The 18,880-nt window shown below is 34.1% G+C and overlaps 2 protein-coding genes across 2 annotated transcripts; one reads left to right on the top strand and one right to left on the bottom strand.

Moving 5' to 3' along the window:
* Nucleotides 1-4,523: 4,523 nt before the first annotated feature.
* On the top strand, nucleotides 4,524-12,139 carry LOC11413758 (auxin response factor 8). Its single transcript, XM_003600546.4, has 14 exons — nucleotides 4,524-5,168; nucleotides 5,344-5,465; nucleotides 5,608-5,706; nucleotides 5,829-5,885; nucleotides 5,983-6,138; nucleotides 6,216-6,300; nucleotides 7,787-7,877; nucleotides 7,974-8,138; nucleotides 8,223-8,345; nucleotides 8,641-8,716; nucleotides 9,500-9,647; nucleotides 10,225-11,240; nucleotides 11,319-11,509; nucleotides 11,623-12,139. Exons 1-14 carry the CDS (start codon nucleotides 5,126-5,128, stop codon nucleotides 11,798-11,800), a joined length of 2,550 nt encoding a protein of 849 aa, XP_003600594.1. The 5' UTR covers nucleotides 4,524-5,125; the 3' UTR covers nucleotides 11,801-12,139.
* A 3,504-nt stretch (nucleotides 12,140-15,643) lies between these two features.
* LOC11409703 (uncharacterized) lies at nucleotides 15,644-16,578 on the bottom strand. The gene has a single exon (XM_003600545.4). The coding sequence runs from the start codon at nucleotides 16,513-16,515 to the stop codon at nucleotides 15,940-15,942; it is 576 nt and encodes a 191-aa protein (XP_003600593.2). The 5' UTR covers nucleotides 16,516-16,578; the 3' UTR covers nucleotides 15,644-15,939.
* Between the last annotated feature and the right edge of the window lie 2,302 nt (nucleotides 16,579-18,880).

The raw sequence follows: 18,880 nt of genomic DNA, 5'->3' as shown, positions 1-18,880 counted from the left end.
ACAAAAAACATAAACTTTATTTAGAAAAAGACAGTTGAATTTTTTAAATGTATATCATTAGTTAATTTTATTGAAAAGGAGTAACTAAGGTCGAGAAATTGTACTACTTCCGTTCCTAATTATAAGATTCTTTAAAAAAAAAAATTGTCATTTTTTATAAGACTCCTTTGGTATTTCCAAGTACATTAATTATTTCTTTACTAACATACCCTTATTTATTTTGCATCTTTTTCTTCAATCAACAATAAATATTATGTTGAAAACATAAATTAACTCTCTCTCTTAAGGATAAAATTGTAAAAACAATAGTAATTATATACAAATTTAATACTACAACCAACTTTCTTAATCTCCGTAATTTTAGCAAAAGACTTCTATATTTAGGAACGGAGGTAGTATATCTTTCAGAAAAAATTGAGAAATAGTATAATTGAGAAATAAAATCAATAATTGGACAACACTTAATAAAGAAACAGAGGGTTATTACTTGACAACAACTACTTTACCATTTTTCATATATTTTGTCAGGCTTCCAAGACGTGGAAGTTGGATAATTCAACTGATTGTAGCTTAAGAATAATAAGTTGGAGGTCTTGAATTTAAACTTTGACAAAGAAGGAAAAAAAATCAATCCAACAACTAAATTAATACCATCGTCATTAAAAAAAACAAAAGAGAGGTGGAAGAAAAAAATCATTTTTTGAAAAATAATTTCTTTTAAAAACTTTGAACTCAAGTAGTTTACTATTCACCGATAAAAAGTGAAATAGAAGTTTCATTAATCACGCCTTTAACTCATTAGCATCATTGATATAAAATCCTCCAGCTGCTCCATCATTTGAAACCAATAAAGAAGTTGATTAACTTGCATGTTTCCTTAATACCAAAAAAATATTGCACTGTCTCCCGTAAACAACACCTTTAATTCGAAAAAGATCGATAGAAACAAGTAGACTATAAAAGTACAAAATCTCAATTATTCTTGTTAATGTCATATAGAAACAACATCAAAACAAAAGACCACATTAATCTTTAAGCCAACAAAATCATCTTAATCATGTCTCTCACAAGCACGACAACATTAATCAAAGCCATGCTTGATATTATATGATTTTTGCACATAAGGGTAATATTGAAATTGAACTAAAATTAACACCAAAACTGACTGTTTATGAGCACACCTACAAGTTCTTTTCAATAATTAAGATGTTTTATTTTAAATTTCCATTAACTACTAATATGATTTCTTGGCTCAAATGATAGTTGGAAGTGTTTAGAGTATGACCCACTGGACAAACATGAAAGTGAGCCCCAATCTGCATTGTGACTTTCTTTCACCACATGTACTATTTGTTGATTATATTTCTTCAACAAAACAAGAAAACATTTGTTGATTATTTGTTCTATTCAACAAAAAATAAATTGCAATTAACATTTCTCCTTAACTATTATCCATTTATTTCAATTTTCTATTAACAAAAAACACAGCTATGAGTTTTATTATGTGTGTTGAACTTCTTGAAAAATAAAATAAAAATTGACAAAAGTAACCTTTGACGCAAGCAACCTTTCATAGCATGATATCGACTTAAGAGAAACTATGATCATTAATAATTGACGCAAAATCGGAGAATACGACCGTAGATACTATCTACCACAATCTTAGGAGTCCATTTCAAAATTCACATTAATTGGCTGAAGATCACGTTTCCACTGAAGAGCAGACAATAGTCGAGTGTCTCCCCCAAATCAACATCGAGTAATGTTGCTAGCTACTCTGTTTTAGCTAACACAAAACGACCATCATCTTCCCTAATACATATACCAATGCCAACTTTGCTTAGTGCATGAGAGAAAGAATCATCCACATTACATTTATAGTGACCCCCAGTTGGTTTGTGCCAGTCAACCGTCTCAGTGTGATGGGTCTAATTAGGACTAGGGGTCCTAATAAGTTGGGCATTAACCCAACTATTGAACAAAGCGCTCGCTTGCTTGCAAATCATCGAAATTGATTCAATAGTATTATTTCAAACCTTAATATTTTGGTGCTTCCAAATGCTCCACAAAGCGCCCCAAAAAATTGTTTTTGCTAGATGTCTAGATGTTGTAATGAAGCAAACAAAACTGAAGCAAATTAAGTTTTTTTTTCTCCAAAATTTATAGCATTATTGAGAGTGCTGGATGATGACATAAACTTCCAAAAATCATTAAGGTCAACTGTGATCCTAGACTATGGTCGTAATGACACAAATATACACGACCCTTCCCAAATTTTCCTTACATACAAAATCCAGAGAGGGTTACGACCAACCGTAACATTAGGCTACGGTTGTAACAAAAAATTAACCCTCAAACTTTACAAAAATTTCATGCCCATCCATACACATCACATGCCAAAGCTTCATCATGCATAAAGGAAGTAAAGACAAACTATGAGCTTTGCATCCAAGAAAATGAAGCAATGAACCAAGGAAAAGGTCTCATCTTCAAACAAAATACTACTAGTTTTCCTTACGCTCTTGAGGACATGTTACTTAAAGGATCAAAAGATTCTAATTTGGAATTTAGGATTATGACCCCTTGATTGTTGAACCTCTATTCTTTTGAATCTATATTCTTTTGTCTTTATGCAATGCTCGTTTAAAAAGTATTTTCTATCTAAGCTAATTGCTAGAGGACGAGCAATAGTTCAAACATGGGAGAGTTTTATTAACTCAATATATTACTATATTCTTGGCTGTGTTTTATTTAATAAATTAATAATTTTATTTGAGTTTATTTGCATTTTACTTTATTTTTCTTTAGTCTTGAATCAACCAGTAATGCAAAAGAAATATGAAGACTCAATGCAAAAGGGTGGTAAACCCTTTAAATATTAAAGTCCTCTCGGCTAATATTGAAGATATAGATGACAGAAGACATTATCCAAATCGTCACCAATCACTAAACAAACAAAAGATTAACGCCATGAAAATTGTGGCTGTTAAAAGTAATTAAACATGTGAGAGATATTTCTATATTGTACTAAATGCATAGAGATTGTCCTCGTGAGCTTAATTCAGTTGGTATAGATAATACATAATATGCAAGGTCCGAATTCAAACTTCAACCACCACAAAAAAATGCAGAGAGATTAAAAGTCTTGACAGAAAACAACTGAGTGTCAAAACTTGCTAACAAATATTAAAACAAAAACTCATGTAACCAATTTTTTTTTCCTTCCAAATGTATTCATCACTTGTTTCACATTTATTATTTTTCTTCTTTAAACGTGTCATACTATATTAACAGAGTGTTCAATATATTTTAATATGCATAATTTTATCATTTTCTTTTATTTTATGATTTTTTTATCGAATAATTCTATAGTCAAAATTTTATTCTTTAAAATGAATAAATGAGAAATCATGAATTCAAATCACGGTATTATAATGTTTCTGCTTATGGAGATATGCTTACAATGATTTTTATCATTCTTTTATTATAAAATGGAAAGTTGCAATATTATGAGAGAATGGAAAAACAAATTTTTATTAATTTATGTGTTCCTAGCTCCATGCTTGGATGCAAATAGGAATGGAGGTATTGAGGTATACACATAAGCCGAACCAACAACCAATAATTCATTCATTTTAATATCTTTCTTTCTTTCCTTTCACCTTTTTCTTCTTACTTTTTTTTTTTTTGAAGGGACCTTTTTCTTCTTACTTATTACCCTTCTCATCCCACTTGTGTATTCCTTAAGCACGCGCCTTCCCTTCTCTCTCTCTCTCTCTCCTAGAGATATCTTTTTTTCAATGTTAATAAAATATTTTACGACGTAACGTTAAATCTTTTGAGAAAAAACTTTACCATTTATTGTAGTTTTATTGGTTAGGAATCAATCTCGGCATTTATCTTTTTCATACCAATTATCAAAGACAATTTTATAAGATAACTCATAATATCTAATTTTTATACCAAATTTATTACATTCCTTAATGAGAACATCATATAATTTGAGACAGAAAAAGTAATAAGCTTTTACAAAAAAATTATATATTCAATGAATTGAAAATTAAAGTATTTAACTTTTTTCAAAAATAGTAAATTCTAAATTTAAAATTCTTAAAAAATGTCATAAAACTCTCTTTTAATAAAATCTTTACAATTAAATATCTTGAGATCGTGTATTAGTCTCGGAGTTTAACTCATAATTCATTAAGATCATATTCGACTCAATGTATTAGTCCATTGCAGTTACATGCAAGATATTCTATTCTCATAAAAAAAATATTATTTTGTGATTATAATTTTCTCTCACCTCAATACTCCGTACTTGAGACAGTGACCGGTGAAGGATGGTGGCACATGCTTGCTGTCACATCAAACAATTTCAACAGTCAAGATTACCCCGTACGGATAATCCAACGGTTCAGATATATTTACCGTCCCATAACTCTCAAACATGAGTTTTCTCTTTCTCTCTCTTACACTTTCTCTCTCTACTGTACCCATGTCCAGCTTGGTCGGGGCCCCCTTATATATGCAAAGAAAAGAAATGACCCTCTTCCTTTAATTCTCTCTTTCCCTCTCTAACTTTCTCTCTCTTCTGTCATCACACTCCCTGTGACTGTAAAACACTTCCTCACTCGGTCTCAATCGATAGTGATAGGCCACAAAAGAGGCCCTTTACTTTGTTTTTCAGTTTTTTTTTTTCTGTCTTCATGGTGATCTTGAACAACGTGTCACTCGTGCAGGTTAAGTCCAACTGGGTCATGCTGTTTCTGGGTCATCAAGTTTCTGCTTGAAATTTGTGTAACTCAAGTAAAAAACAAAACTTTCTTTGTTTTTTTAGTGTTTTACCTTAAAGGGTTGTTTTTTTCATTATTGTTTTGGGATGTTTTGGTTTTGTTTGGATTTTGGGTTTGTTTGATTTTGAGTATTTGAGTATGGAGTAGTAGAGTAATGCATTGGTTTTGATAGATGAAATGATTGGTGAATGTGAATTGAAATGGCTTGAAGTTAATTGAAAGTTTATGGCTTTAAGTTAGGGTTTTTGTGATTGCCAAATTTATAATACTATTGAGTCTTTGAATGAAAGAGAAAGAAAATAAAAGGAAAAGGGTAAAGCTTGAATGATATGAAGCTTTCAACATCAGGGTTGGGTCAGCAGGGACATGAAGGTATCCATTTCAATTCTTTCTTTTTGCTTTTTTAACATTTCTTAGTATTTGTTTTGGCTTTTAGTCTTACATATATATAAATATGTTGTGTGTCTCTATCATAGTACTCCTTTTGTGTTGTTTAAACAACCTTGTAAGTTTTTTTATTTCCTTTTTCTCTTTTTGATGATGGTAGGAGGAGGAGGGGAGAAGAAATGTCTGAATTCTGAGCTATGGCATGCATGTGCGGGGCCCTTAGTGTCCCTACCAACCGCAGGAACTCGTGTGGTTTACTTCCCTCAGGGTCATAGTGAGCAGGTTTTTGCTTTTCTATTCCCTACAATGTTTCAATCTGCTTGCTATGGAAGATAATGAAACCTTTCTTGCAAACTTGTTTTGGAAACAATTCAATAGATTCTATGGATGGACATTGAGTTGAACATGTTTTGATTGATTCCAGGTGTCTGCTACAACTAACCGAGAGATCGATGGGCAAATACCAAATTACCCTAGTTTGCCACCTCAGTTGGTTTGCCAGCTTCATAATGTCACAATGCATGTGAGTATATTCATATCTTTCGCTTAGTTATGATAGTTGAGTAATGCTTGTTTGTTTAACTGTTGTTTGTCTATAGAGTAAATTCATTGAGCTTGACTGCTTGAGTGTGTGTTGATTTTCAGGCAGATGTTGAAACAGATGAAGTGTATGCTCAAATGACACTACAGCCGTTGACTCCGGTATGGTGACTTTCTTTGACCTGTTTGCATTATGTTTTTTGAACCTCTATTTATATATTTGGAGAACTGAAATTTTCATTTTTGATTATGGATGTAGGAAGAGCAGAAGGATACATTTCTTCCTATGGAATTGGGCATTCCAAGTAAGCAGCCCTCGAACTATTTTTGCAAGACTTTGACAGCCAGTGACACCAGCACACATGGAGGATTCTCTGTTCCTCGTCGTGCAGCTGAGAAAGTTTTCCCTCCGCTGGTAATGTTCATATTTTGCCTTTGTGTTTGATTCTGGATTGTTATAGATGCATTTCTCTTAAATTTTGGGCTACGCAGGATTTCTCACAGCAACCACCAGCACAAGAACTAATTGCTAGGGATCTCCATGATGTTGAATGGAAGTTTCGACATATTTTTCGGGGTACAACTCTTGCTCCATTCTTACGATCTTGTTATTTATATCAGGGTCTTAAAAATATTGTGTTTTTCTCTAGAAATGCATGCCTGACACCTGTGAAATACTTAGATTACTGGCTTGTGCGTTGTTATGCCATACTAAAGATTAAGTTAGGATTCTCCAGTTTTGACAGGGAATTTTGTGCAAGACCTTGAGGAAGCTAAGGCACTTTAGTAGCCAGTGCTGTCTGGTTTTTATTTATCTTAAAGATTAAATTAGTTGTCAAGTCCCTAAGATACGTCTCTATAGCTCTAAAAAAATGGCATTTCTGATCTTGGCTTTTGGGACTCGTAATTTTTAAACAATAGGATACCTATATAAAAGTTTTCAATAAGTATTGCTAATCCCCTTGGGTCCATAATGCAAAACAACCGAAAATATAGATGTCAATAAGTTATAAAATTACTGCATAACCATGCGATTGCGAACTACAATGTTGTGAAATTGAATGCATGAGAACATTATAGTGAATAAGTTGTTGCACATGATAATATAAAGGTTAATATCATTAAAGAGAACGCCAGGTTAGCTCCCATTGTAAAAATGATCGTAGAGTCACTATTTGATGGTTTGGGCATGTATGGAGAAGACCATATACACACTGATGATGAATAGGGCATTCTAGATGGATGAAATTCATATAATTAGAGAGCGGCCAAGGAAAACAATTAGGTATGATATTGAGAGATTTAGATGTAAATGGTCTATCACTAGACGTGAGTCATACTATGGAATTGCTCAACTCTTGTAGCTGGCATCATAATGAGAAGAAGGGACTTTGATTGGTATTGTTGCTGGTGTACATTAAATTTCAGATCAATGTGACCTATCATGAGTGTCCAAGATTTGGGAAACTCCTGTTTGTACATGCTCCTCGTATGACTTCTGTCTTGCATTTTTCTTTTGTTCTTTCATGAGTATCACCAATGTAAGTTATGGAAAATCCATCAACTTCATCATTAGATGTCAAATCCCGATATAAACTAGCAAAAACAAAATTGGCCAACCTTTTAACTCTGGACTGTCCCAAACAGTAGCCATCTTTTTTGTATGAGATGCTTGAATAAATCCAAAACTTGAGTGATCTGACCATGGATTGTGATCATGACGGTTGGCTGAAAGGGAGATTTGTGTTACGGAAGCTTATGCATCAATCTTCTTCCATTATTTCATAGTTTTACTTTAAGAGAAAAATTAGTAATGGTAACAACTTCATATCATTTACCTGTTATTTTAAGTTAATCTCACAAGTTTGCTTATTCATGTTTTGGTTTCAGAGCCATTCTTTCGGCCACAACAGAAACACATCTTTAAGTGCACTATTTCTAATTTAGAGAAATGTACTGTAGTCATTATTAGTTATTGCTACCAATACATAACAACAAATAAACAAATTTCAGTTGTATTTTCTACTCTTGCTAATGCCTTTGTTGCTTGCATGTCATTTCAGGACAGCCAAAACGACACCTTCTTACAACAGGCTGGAGCATATTTGTTAGTGCTAAGAGACTTGTAGCTGGAGATTCCGTGCTTTTCATATGGTGATTGTTTCCTTTTTCTCTTTTGGCTGCTGTTTCGTCCCCTTGAGAGCTGGACATTAATTCTTTTATATTCATCCCATGTATTTTTGCTTTTAGGAATGAGAAGAATCAGCTTCTTTTGGGAATACGTCGAGCCAATCGACCGCAAACTGTAATGCCATCATCTGTTCTATCCAGTGACAGTATGCACATTGGACTTCTTGCAGCCGCTGCTCATGCTTCAGCAACTAATAGCTGTTTTACTGTCTTCTATAATCCAAGGTTGTCAATGTTGTCTGAATTTTCATTTATGAGTTCTTTGTAAGAAATTACAATGCTTCTTTTGACAGTTTACATCATGGGCAGGGCTAGTCCATCTGAGTTTGTCATACCACTTTCAAAATATATCAAAGCCGTGTACCATACACGTATTTCTGTTGGTATGCGCTTCAGGATGCTCTTTGAGACTGAAGAGTCAAGTGTCCGCAGGTACTTCTAGACATCAGATACTATTTCTCCTAAAGCTACTTATTTTTCTTTAAGCAGTTGAAGTGTTGTCAAATAGCGGAATTTTACCAAACCACTATTGTTCCGCGATATGCTATTTAATATAAAGTGTTGTCAAATAGTGGCTATAGCAGCGCTAGCATAGCGGAATCTGAACAAACCGCTATTTTCTGCAATCGGCAATTGATATGTGAGAGAAGGAAAAATACTATCATCTGGTAGTACTGCACCAAACTATTTCTCATTTACTTACCCGTGTCTCACTTTCATTTTGTAGGTACATGGGCACAATAACAGGCATAAGTGATCTGGATGCTGTTCGGTGGCAGAATTCTCATTGGCGCTCTGTCAAGGTAAGTAAAGATGTCAATGCAAGGTGTTTGAAAGATAGATAGCAGTATATATTATACCTATTGTTATTATGTAAACTTTAGTGCTGCTATTTAGTTATATGCCTTGTTCTGTTGACTGTGCCCTGGGAGAAGCGCAGTCTTCCTAGATATCTTCCCATGTTTTTCTCTATTTTAATGGTCTGTTACTTGCTTAGGTTTCATAGGTCTCTGTTTTCCTTCCTTTCAATTCCCAATCAAACTCCCAACCTTCATACATAGGTATCTGCTTGTTTGTTGTCCTTGAAAGCATTGACCTAATCCTCAAACCTCTTCTGTTTAATGTACACATATGCCTTCAGTCAGCATCATTTCAGGATTTTTGTATTTCTACCTTCGCAACCTAATTACTTTTTTCAAATTCTAGAATCCTTTTTTGCCAGCAAAATATTCAGGAAATTATGTTTGTAAAGGATCAATCTGATATTTATAAACTCAGGTATTTCAATCCACTTTGCCTGTTCTATATTATTTGTAAATGTAAGCCAACCTAGGACAATTGAAGAACTGTACCATATCTCTAAATGGTTTTTGTTATAGTTATACTTGCATATATCATTGTTTTACAGCTTTTTTATATTGGTTACACTTATTAATGTTATTATGGCTCTTGTTAATATGATTATATTTATGTAAGAAATAAAGTTACATGTATCACACATAAGTCCTTTGTGATTGTCACAGTTAAATTTCATTAGACATTTTAAAAAATGACTCTTACTCGGTCTTTTTATCTGCTGTGAATAGGTTGGATGGGATGAATCAACAGCAGGAGAGAGACAGCCACGGGTGTCATTATGGGAAATTGAGCCTTTAACAACATTCCCAATGTATCCGTCATTGTTTCCCCTCAGATTGAAACGTCCATGGCATCCTGGCACTTCATCTTTGCTTGGTACATTTTTCCTTATCAGTTAATTTGTAATATGGTTTACAAATTTTCATCCGTAATTTTTCTTTTTGACTATCACGTGCTTTGAGTTATGACGTGTAATTGAAAGCAATTGAGAGTTGAAGTTAGTAATACTGCAAATTAATTTTTTAATTAAATGGAGATGGAAAAAATTGAAAATAAGGCGACAATTTTTTAATTAAATGAAAAATGGAAAAAATTGACTTTTGAGTTTATCTACTGGCATAGACACTTGGGAGAGTTTATGGAAACAGCTCATGACATGTCTAGAAACTATATTCAGCTTATTTCCACAAGCTCTCCATGACAGCTCTTACGAAAACAACTTATAGCATACATGAAAACAATTTGACTTCTTTTATTTTTTTTGTAGATATAAGTTATTCACAGGCACATGTAGGATAAATGCTTATACTATTCGTACTTAATTAAGTTGTTTATCCAAACAGTGTCTTAGGGGTCATAATGTCTCTTGTCTTTTCCTCTTTCCAAAAAAACCTTGGTTGTTATTTTGAGGGTCTTCTTGTGTATCCTCTACTTACCTTGGATCTTGTTACAGATGGTAGAGACGAAGCAACAAATGCTCTGATGTGGATGAGAGGTGGACCTGCAGACCAAGGTCTCAATTCCCTAAACTTTCAAGGTGCTGGTATGTTGCCCTGGATGCAGCAGAGACTCGATCCAACTTTACTCGGGAATGATCAGAATCAACAATACCAAGCCATGTTGGCAGCAGCTGGAATGCAGAACATGGGTGGTGGATATCTCATGAGGCCACAAATGGTGAATTTTCAACAACAGCCTACCCATTACCTTCAATCAGGAAACAATAATTCACCTTTGCAACTTCACCAGCCACAGTCAATTCAACAATCGGTGTCCTCTAATATGATGCAGCCACAACAAACCCAAATACTTACAGAAAACCTGTCTCAGCACCTTCTTCAGAAACCAAATAATAATCAAGAACTCCAAGCTCAACAACAGCAACATGCATATCAAGATACACTTCTTGTTCAAAATGATCAGCTCCATCAGAGACAACAACAATCCAATGTGCCGTCACCGTCATATTCAAAACCAGATTTCCTGGATTCAAACATTAAGTTTCCTGCTTCAGTTCCCTCGGGACAAAACATGCTCGGTTCGCTTTGCCCTGAAGGAACTGGCAATCTCTTGAATCTATCGAGTCTAACAAGAAGTGGTCAGTCATTGATGAATGAACAGTTACCACAACAATCATGGACTCCAAAGTATGGAAATATGCAGGTCAATGCCTTTGGCAGCGCAATGTCACATGCACAATATTCTGGAAAAGATTCGGCTATAGTGCCTCCACATTGTGATTCAGATGCCCAAAATCATACTCTCTCGGGTGTCAATATCGATTCATCTGGTCTTCTACTCCCCACCACTGTCCCGAATTACACTGCTTCAACAACGGACACTGGTGCATCAACACAATTAGGGGAGTCTGGATTCCAGGGTTCTCTATATGCCTGCATGCAAGATTCATCATTTTTGCAAAATGCAGAGCAAATCGACACACAAAACCAGAACCCAACATTTGTGAAGGTATGATTCTTAAGTAATCTGCACAGCTTTTGTCTGTTCTTTGATTGAATTTAGTAGTTTAATTTTGTCTTTTCATAGGTTTACAAATCGGGATCGGTTGGGCGTTCACTTGACATCTCTAGGTTCAGCTGCTATCGTGAGCTGCGAGAGGAGTTGGGTCAAATGTTTGGAATTGAGGGGAAGTTAGAAGATCCTCTTAGATCAGGCTGGCAGCTTGTGTTCGTTGACCGGGAGAATGATGTGCTTCTCCTTGGCGACGATCCGTGGGAGTAAGTATCGATTTCAATTCCACCAAGACTTTCGCTGAATTTGCAATTAAAATTGCTTATCTTTGGTTGATGTTTGCTGACATTTTCTTTATTTTTTGCACGACCCTTCGTAGATCATTCGTGAATAACGTTTGGTATATCAAAATACTTTCACCGGAAGATATTCAGAAGATGGGAGATCAAGCAGTAGAAATGCATGGACTAGGCTCGGGACAAAGGCTTAATGGCACTGGTGAATCTCACCACATTGTTTCTGGACAACCACCATCAATTGGCTCACTTGATTACTGAGAACGAGATGATTCCCAAATGTAACCTTCAGGTTCCACGGTTAAGACAATTTCTTTGTGTATTATTATTAATTATTTTCTTTGGGAAGTACTGTTAATCTATTCCACGTGCCATTTTATTATTTATGTCAGGATTGAGAAGAAAATATACATTTATGTATGATAAGAAATTTAGGACAAGCTTTTGTGTCAATCTGAACTTGAGGCACTGAAAGCTAGAATTAATGTTACTAGTTACTAGTACTATTTTAGCATTTGATAAACTTATTGCTTGTACTTGTGTACTCTAAGTAGGCAACTAGAGAAGACTGTTTAAATTAAAGCTCCTTATGTTCTGGTACCTCCTTTGAATGATCCAACTTCTACCTCATTAAAATAGGGATCTCTTAAATGCTGCTATCCCAGATGTATGATCTCTCTGAAACATTAATTGAAAGGTTATTTTGAAACATACATAAAATTGACAAATTTAATATGCTATTTTTTAATATATGAAACTATCAAATGATGCTTGTATGTAATATAGGATGGAAGCAGTACTGTTTTGTTTGTAATATGTGCATGTTTGAGTAGTTATGCATGCAGTTAACTATGTATTTGATCGTCTTACGAATGTGGTATTACATTTTTAAACTGTTTCTCCGTTTTATAGGGTTGCTCATGTTCATACAGGAGTAGCCACATGTCTAGTTAATTTCCATCTATTTATTGAAATTATTTCATGCAATTGAGGCATTATTATTTATGAATTAATGGAAATGCTATAAACATTTACCATAAAAAAACCCTATGTACTATTTGTGTGAAACTTAAAATCATTAGTCTTGGTTAATACGGTAATAGTTTTTTTTGCCTAACAAATATGGGTCGTGCGTCATTTTCATGTGAACATCCAATAATGTGTGAATTGTCAATGTTAACATGTGATTCTTACTAAATTCTATTTGTAAGACTCAAACGAGTACAGGTCATAAGATACAAAAACAGTTCTTCAGATTTTTTATTAGTGATAAAAGTAGAAATTCGTACATTTTACGTAAACCAAAAGTAGTAAAAATGAGTTGTCTTCTTTCTATTTTTTCATCAGATGAATATCCTTTATATTTAGAGAATTACTCTATATGTCCCGTCAATTGCTCAGCTTGTGAAATAATATGATTGGAGTTATGCTCTGATCTATAAAATACTAGTCGGGTCATAATTTTCATTAGACTTTGTGCACTCGAGGGTTTCGATCCGAAAAATCTAAGGGGCTTTTGAGCAATCCACGAATACAGAACAATTCTCTGAATATTTATCTTTTATGTAACATCAATATAATTTTAAGAGGTTCATGTCTAAAAGATAAACACGACGGAGAATGTCCTACCGAGTCAACCTCATCAGTATCATAAAAGATGGAAGAATATAAATCTCCAACCAAAGTGTTCAAATGCAAGATTGACGCAATTTTCCTAAATAAACAATGTAGACATTGGAATGTGTCTAAGAGTTGAGACATTGCTATCCATTGGAAGATTGAATTAGGTGTTAAAATGTCATTTTTGAGCTTGATTTCAAATTAGTAGTGGATAGTTTTAATAAGCCAAAACAATGTCGCTTGTTTTTCCTTTTAAAAAAAAAAATCTCTTGTTTTAGTTTTATCATCAAAGATTGTATTGTTTATAAGTCTGTCGTTCAAGCTCATTGGTAAAGTTAACGAAGAGACAACTAGTTGCTACCATAATTACTTATTTTTTTAACTAGAGCAGCTATATCCACAGCAAATTTTTGTTATTTTTTTGTTATTCCAGATTGTATTCATCAAGCTATTGCTAATGATTGACATGAGTTCGTTTCCATAAAAAAAGATAAATACAATAACGTAGGAGCAACAAAAAAACTAATGAACAGTTAGACGTCAATAAGAAATGGGATACATAGGACTAAAAAAACCAGTAGGAATTTCAAATTTTCCCCGGCTTCTTATAAATGAAACTTACGTTGGATGAATCTCTATCTGTTACTACCAACCAGTCCTGCTACCTTGAGAATGCACATGCAAGATTAAATTTGATACCAACGCATGTAGTATCGAGTATCAACCAGATTTTTTTAACCTTTTCATCTTTGTTGCACCTATGAACATGAAAATAGACTTTTCCAACAACCATCTAGAATGGCATCGTCTAAGTTATAAAAGGGCTCTGCTTGGGAGACACTACTAACATGAAGGTTTCTAACGAATGCTTTACCCTAGGATACTTGCATAAAATAGTGGACCTCACATAAGATGATACAGCAAATCCATAGGGCATATGTTAATATTATTAAGCCATTACATGTATCATATCTTATTTTATTAAATGACTACAAGGCTGCACAATAACTAACAACTCCACACCAGTCACCACTTAAACTAATAAAATTCATATTCTTGCTGTTAATTCATAACCTGACGGAAAACCCAGCATATCTACAAATGCATCTCAAGCCGAAGGCTTCAGCAACTTCCCACATCATTCAAGAGGATATTAGAAGAATAGTACTTATATACTTAAGGTTACAAGATTCACATAACTACAATAGATTGTGTCCTATCAGAGAGGGTTAATTTTCAAGTTCAACTTCTACACGCAATCGTCAACATTCACTTAAATGTCAGAACTTCTCTGGATTAGGACTTAGATTATTATGCAGACGAAATGCTAAGGGGTGAAAAAAAAACTGAGAAGGACCAATAACTTCACCTTGTTTCTATAACAAAAATATATCAAAGAACCTTAATAAAGAACAATTAGAAAGAACTAAACCATTTTAGCCTATAATTACGGATGTTACTGGTATGGATTGTGTGCCCCTCACACAGTCCCACAATTTTGATTGAGTGGAATATTTAAACTTGAACTTAAACACTACAAGTAAAAATGTCCAACAACGGATATATGTAATAAAGCCTGGGTTGGTAGAATGGCAACAAACTGAAACCAAATATAAACTAATGTTTCATATACATTAGGGTTTCTATTTACACAAGTATCTTTCGACTCCATCGTAGTTTTTGACCATTGCTTCTTAAAGAAAAATAAAATATCATTTTAAGTGTATAATATGTTTCTAAATGAATAAAAGGATGAGTAATTCAAAAACAGAAAGTTCAATATATGCAAAAGCACTATGGATCCTCTCTAGTATGTAAAATGGAGGTCGGGTTTAAATTAGCACATGGAGGGTGAGGCGAGAGCCTTAACTAAAAATGAAATGAAACTGGACATCCAGATACTAGTTTGTGTGTGCAAAAGACAGGACAGGTAACCCACATATTATCCCAAACCTGTCATTAACCTGATAATTGAATCATAAGGTAAAATCCAACTCTAGAACCGAGTTAAGTCAACTGGTTGGGCTAGGTTATGACTTATGAACACCCTTAAGTAACACTAAGGCCCAATTTAGATAAACAACTTATTTACAGCTTATAGCACAAACATTTATCATGATAAACACTTATGTATAAGCTTACCTAAACTATTTTTAAAGGGAAGGATAAAATAATGTTATTGTTTACGCTATAAGCTATATTAGAGAACTTATGAAAATAAGCTGAAAAGAGCTTAAGAAAATTGTCAAAAACCGTTTTCACTAATCCTCCTAAGGCCAAACAGTCTCACACAACTTAAACCAGTAGATAAATTCAAATAAGCCCATGCAAATAGGCCCTAACTCTCAAAGCAATCAAAACCAGACTTGATGGAATATTTGTGCTTTAAACCCATCATTGGCATTTGCATACTAAAATAATCATGGTAACATATATATGATATAATACATTGATAAATCAAACCAAAGCAAAATACTCACATTGTACCATATATATATTATGATTACTTCCATTTGCATCATCAAGTTTAACATAATTTAAGTAAGGTTTCCACATTGGAACAAATCAACACAGAAAACCAACATAATCAACACTAGGGTTTTCATCATCATAATAATAATCCTAAAATATTGCAAAGTACATCATCAAGTTCCAAATTAAACATGTAATAACTGATACAGCGCAAGAGTTTGCACCTTTCGGTGTTTCTTTTACATTCAAATTCAACTATGATTATTAACAATCCACATAAACCACTTAAAATCCGATTCTTAAAATTCTCATACCGAATCTTTCACCGGTGCTGCAGGAGCAGGAGCAGCTGTCTCAGTTGCTGGAATCTTGACATAACCACCCATTTTCTTGGGGCTTTCAATCTCATCATCGGAGAAATCACCGTAAGCAGCGGCGCGGAGTTCATGACGAGCGGTGAAGACGGACCAGACAAGGTACATGGTGGCGGCTGTAAGAGCACCGCAACCAACGCCGAATAGCAAGGCGAGTGCGACGCTGAGGATATCCTTGGTACGATCACGGAGAGAAGAGAAATCGTAAGCGTCGGTGGAAAACCCTAAACCTAAGGGGCCGCGTGGATGAGACGCGCTTTGGGAGTGGGTTTGGTGTTGAACGGGGCGATCGAGGAGGATTTCGAAGGGTTTGGTGTTGTCGTTTATGAAGAGAGGGGAGATGGATCGGATCTCGGTGATGGTGGCGAAGGCGTTGGTGGATGGGTTGCGGATGGAGTAGGAGGAGATGATGAAGGTGCGGCACGGACGAGCGGTTACAGTGGTGGTGGAGAGAGCGAGGAGGAGGAGAGCGACGGCGGCGATTGGGAGACGGAGGAGAAGAGAAGCCATGGCGGAGAGAGAGAGATTGAAATTTGAAGAGATTTTTTTTTCTAATCGTTTGATTTTATGGTGAGAAAGAAAAGGGAAAAGATTGGAAAAGTAACGGAAAAAGACAAAATCTGACGTGGTTTTCCAAAAATCTAGCCTACGTCAATGGCACGAATCAAAAGATTTACACTTCAAAAAAAGCAATTTTTATTTTCAATTTTTATTTTTTTAAAATTTCCTTCTCATTTATTTATTTAATTTGATCTATATCTATACTTCTTTGTATGAGATTTTGATGTGACTTTTTTATACTTTATATGTTGTTGATTTTATACTTTATATGTTGTTGATAAAAATAGGGATTTATGTTATCTTTTTATTTATTGTTGTTTGAAAAAGATAAAGATGATTTGTTATAATTTGAAAAGTAATGAATATATTTTTTTTTGACAAAAAAGTCATAAATATAATTTTAATCAAAGTTAATATAGTTTTAATCAAAACTAAAGTTTCATAAAAGTGTCTTCATAATTGATAGACTTTAATATAATAAAAATCAAACAGACAATACGAGAGTATCCGTCTGACTTTTAGTTAGGGTTGGGAATAGGTCAGGCCGGCCTACAGGGGCCTATGGCTTGTTTAAGCCTGGCATGGCTTGACCTGTTTATTAAAAAGGCTAGGCTTAGGCTTTTTAAAAAGCCTATTTAAGTAAATAGGTCAGGCTTAGCCTATCAAAAAAGCCTATGAACCTAATAGGCCGGCCTGTTTATGCATGTTAGGCTTCATAGTGGACTTTTTAAATAGGCTTTAAAGCTTTATAGTGAAATAGACTTTTAAGGCCTTATAGTAGTGATAGATAAGTCTTACACTGAAATAGGCTTTGAGGCCTATTAAGCCTATTTAAAAGTAGATAAAATGGAATGTTTAGTGACTTTAATAGTAAGTAGGCCTATAAATAGGCTTTCAGGCCTGGCCAGACTTTTAAATAGGCCAGGCCAGGCCAAAAAAATAGGTCTATGAAAGGCCATAGGCCAGGCTCAGGCCTGCAAATTTTTTCGTAGGCCAGGCTCAGGCCTATCAAAGCCTGGCCTGGCCTGACCTATTTCCAACCCTACTTCTAGTTAATAAGAAAGGAAATAAAAGAAAAATAGAAACTGCGACCTAGACCTCAAAGACACATAGCACGTTAAGGACGAGGGCAAGAGTCCCAAATCGAAGAGTCATGATTGATACGACTTGAGTTATGTGACTTTAACATATATGTTTCATTCATCGAAGTGTCCTGAAATCTAAGTTTTCAAACATAATTCTTGTAGGTACGACCACAAACTCCTCTTCAGAGGTACACCTCGCTTGTTTATACACGAACAATTGCCAATCTCGAAGTTAAGTTATTAATTACTCCCTCCGTCCTAATAAGTAAAAAATAATAATTCACACTTATTAAGAAAACTAACACTTAGTGATTTGAGGTATAATTTTTTGTGTTATCCTTGGAATAAATTTCATGGAAAGATGTAAAAATAATTCTCATTGGTTAAAAATTATGGAGAAAATAAAAAGGAGAACAAATTAAATGCAACTTGCATTTAATTTTTACATTAGAAAAGATGATTTGTTTGAAAAAACATAAAAATAGCATAAAAGTTGGTCTTTTTTGCTTATATTTTGAGACAAATAAAATAAATTTTTTTTGCTTATATTTTAAAACGGAGGGAATATCGTTCATAAAACAAGTTATTGCTCATAAACAAGGGTGGAGCCAGGTAGTGCCTAATGCACACCCTCAAATTTTAAAAAGAACACTGATTTTCATGTATATTGTATGCACTATGCACACCCTCAATATTAAGTTTTGCACCACTCCCTCACCTTTCATTTTCAGGCTTGCAGGTACGCATCCTTTTGGAGTGACAGTGTGTGTGTCTTCGTTTACTTTACTTTAATTAATTAATTCATTAATATATATATTATATATACAATTAAATTTTTAGGGTGAATATAACTTTGATCCTATACCCCTAAAAAAATGAATAACTTTGATTCTCCAAAAATTGATAAACTTCAATCTCTCGTTTGAATTATGATGTATTAGCATCTTATAATTGTTTAAATTTGTCTTTTTTTATTGACAAAATCATTTTTTTATCATTGAAAGATTCTCATGAACAAGATATTTTAAAAAGCACACAAAAGAAATGGTGAATTTCATCCTTAACTCCTAGTTTAACGGATAGAAATGTCAAAATTGCTATGTCCGACACGGGTTAAGATCATCTCCATTTATAACCATTTCTATTTGTTGCAATTTGGAGAGAGATAGACAAAATAAAATAAAATAAGTGGCATTACTTATTTTTGTTTGTCTATCTATCTCTCTCTC

The sequence above is a fragment of the Medicago truncatula genome, chromosome 3 (genome assembly GCF_003473485.1).
Source record: "Medicago truncatula cultivar Jemalong A17 chromosome 3, MtrunA17r5.0-ANR, whole genome shotgun sequence".
In the NCBI taxonomy this organism is placed as follows: domain Eukaryota; kingdom Viridiplantae; phylum Streptophyta; class Magnoliopsida; order Fabales; family Fabaceae; genus Medicago; species Medicago truncatula.
Note: the sequence above shows the minus strand (reverse complement) of the source record. Positions and strands in the feature narration are given on the sequence as shown.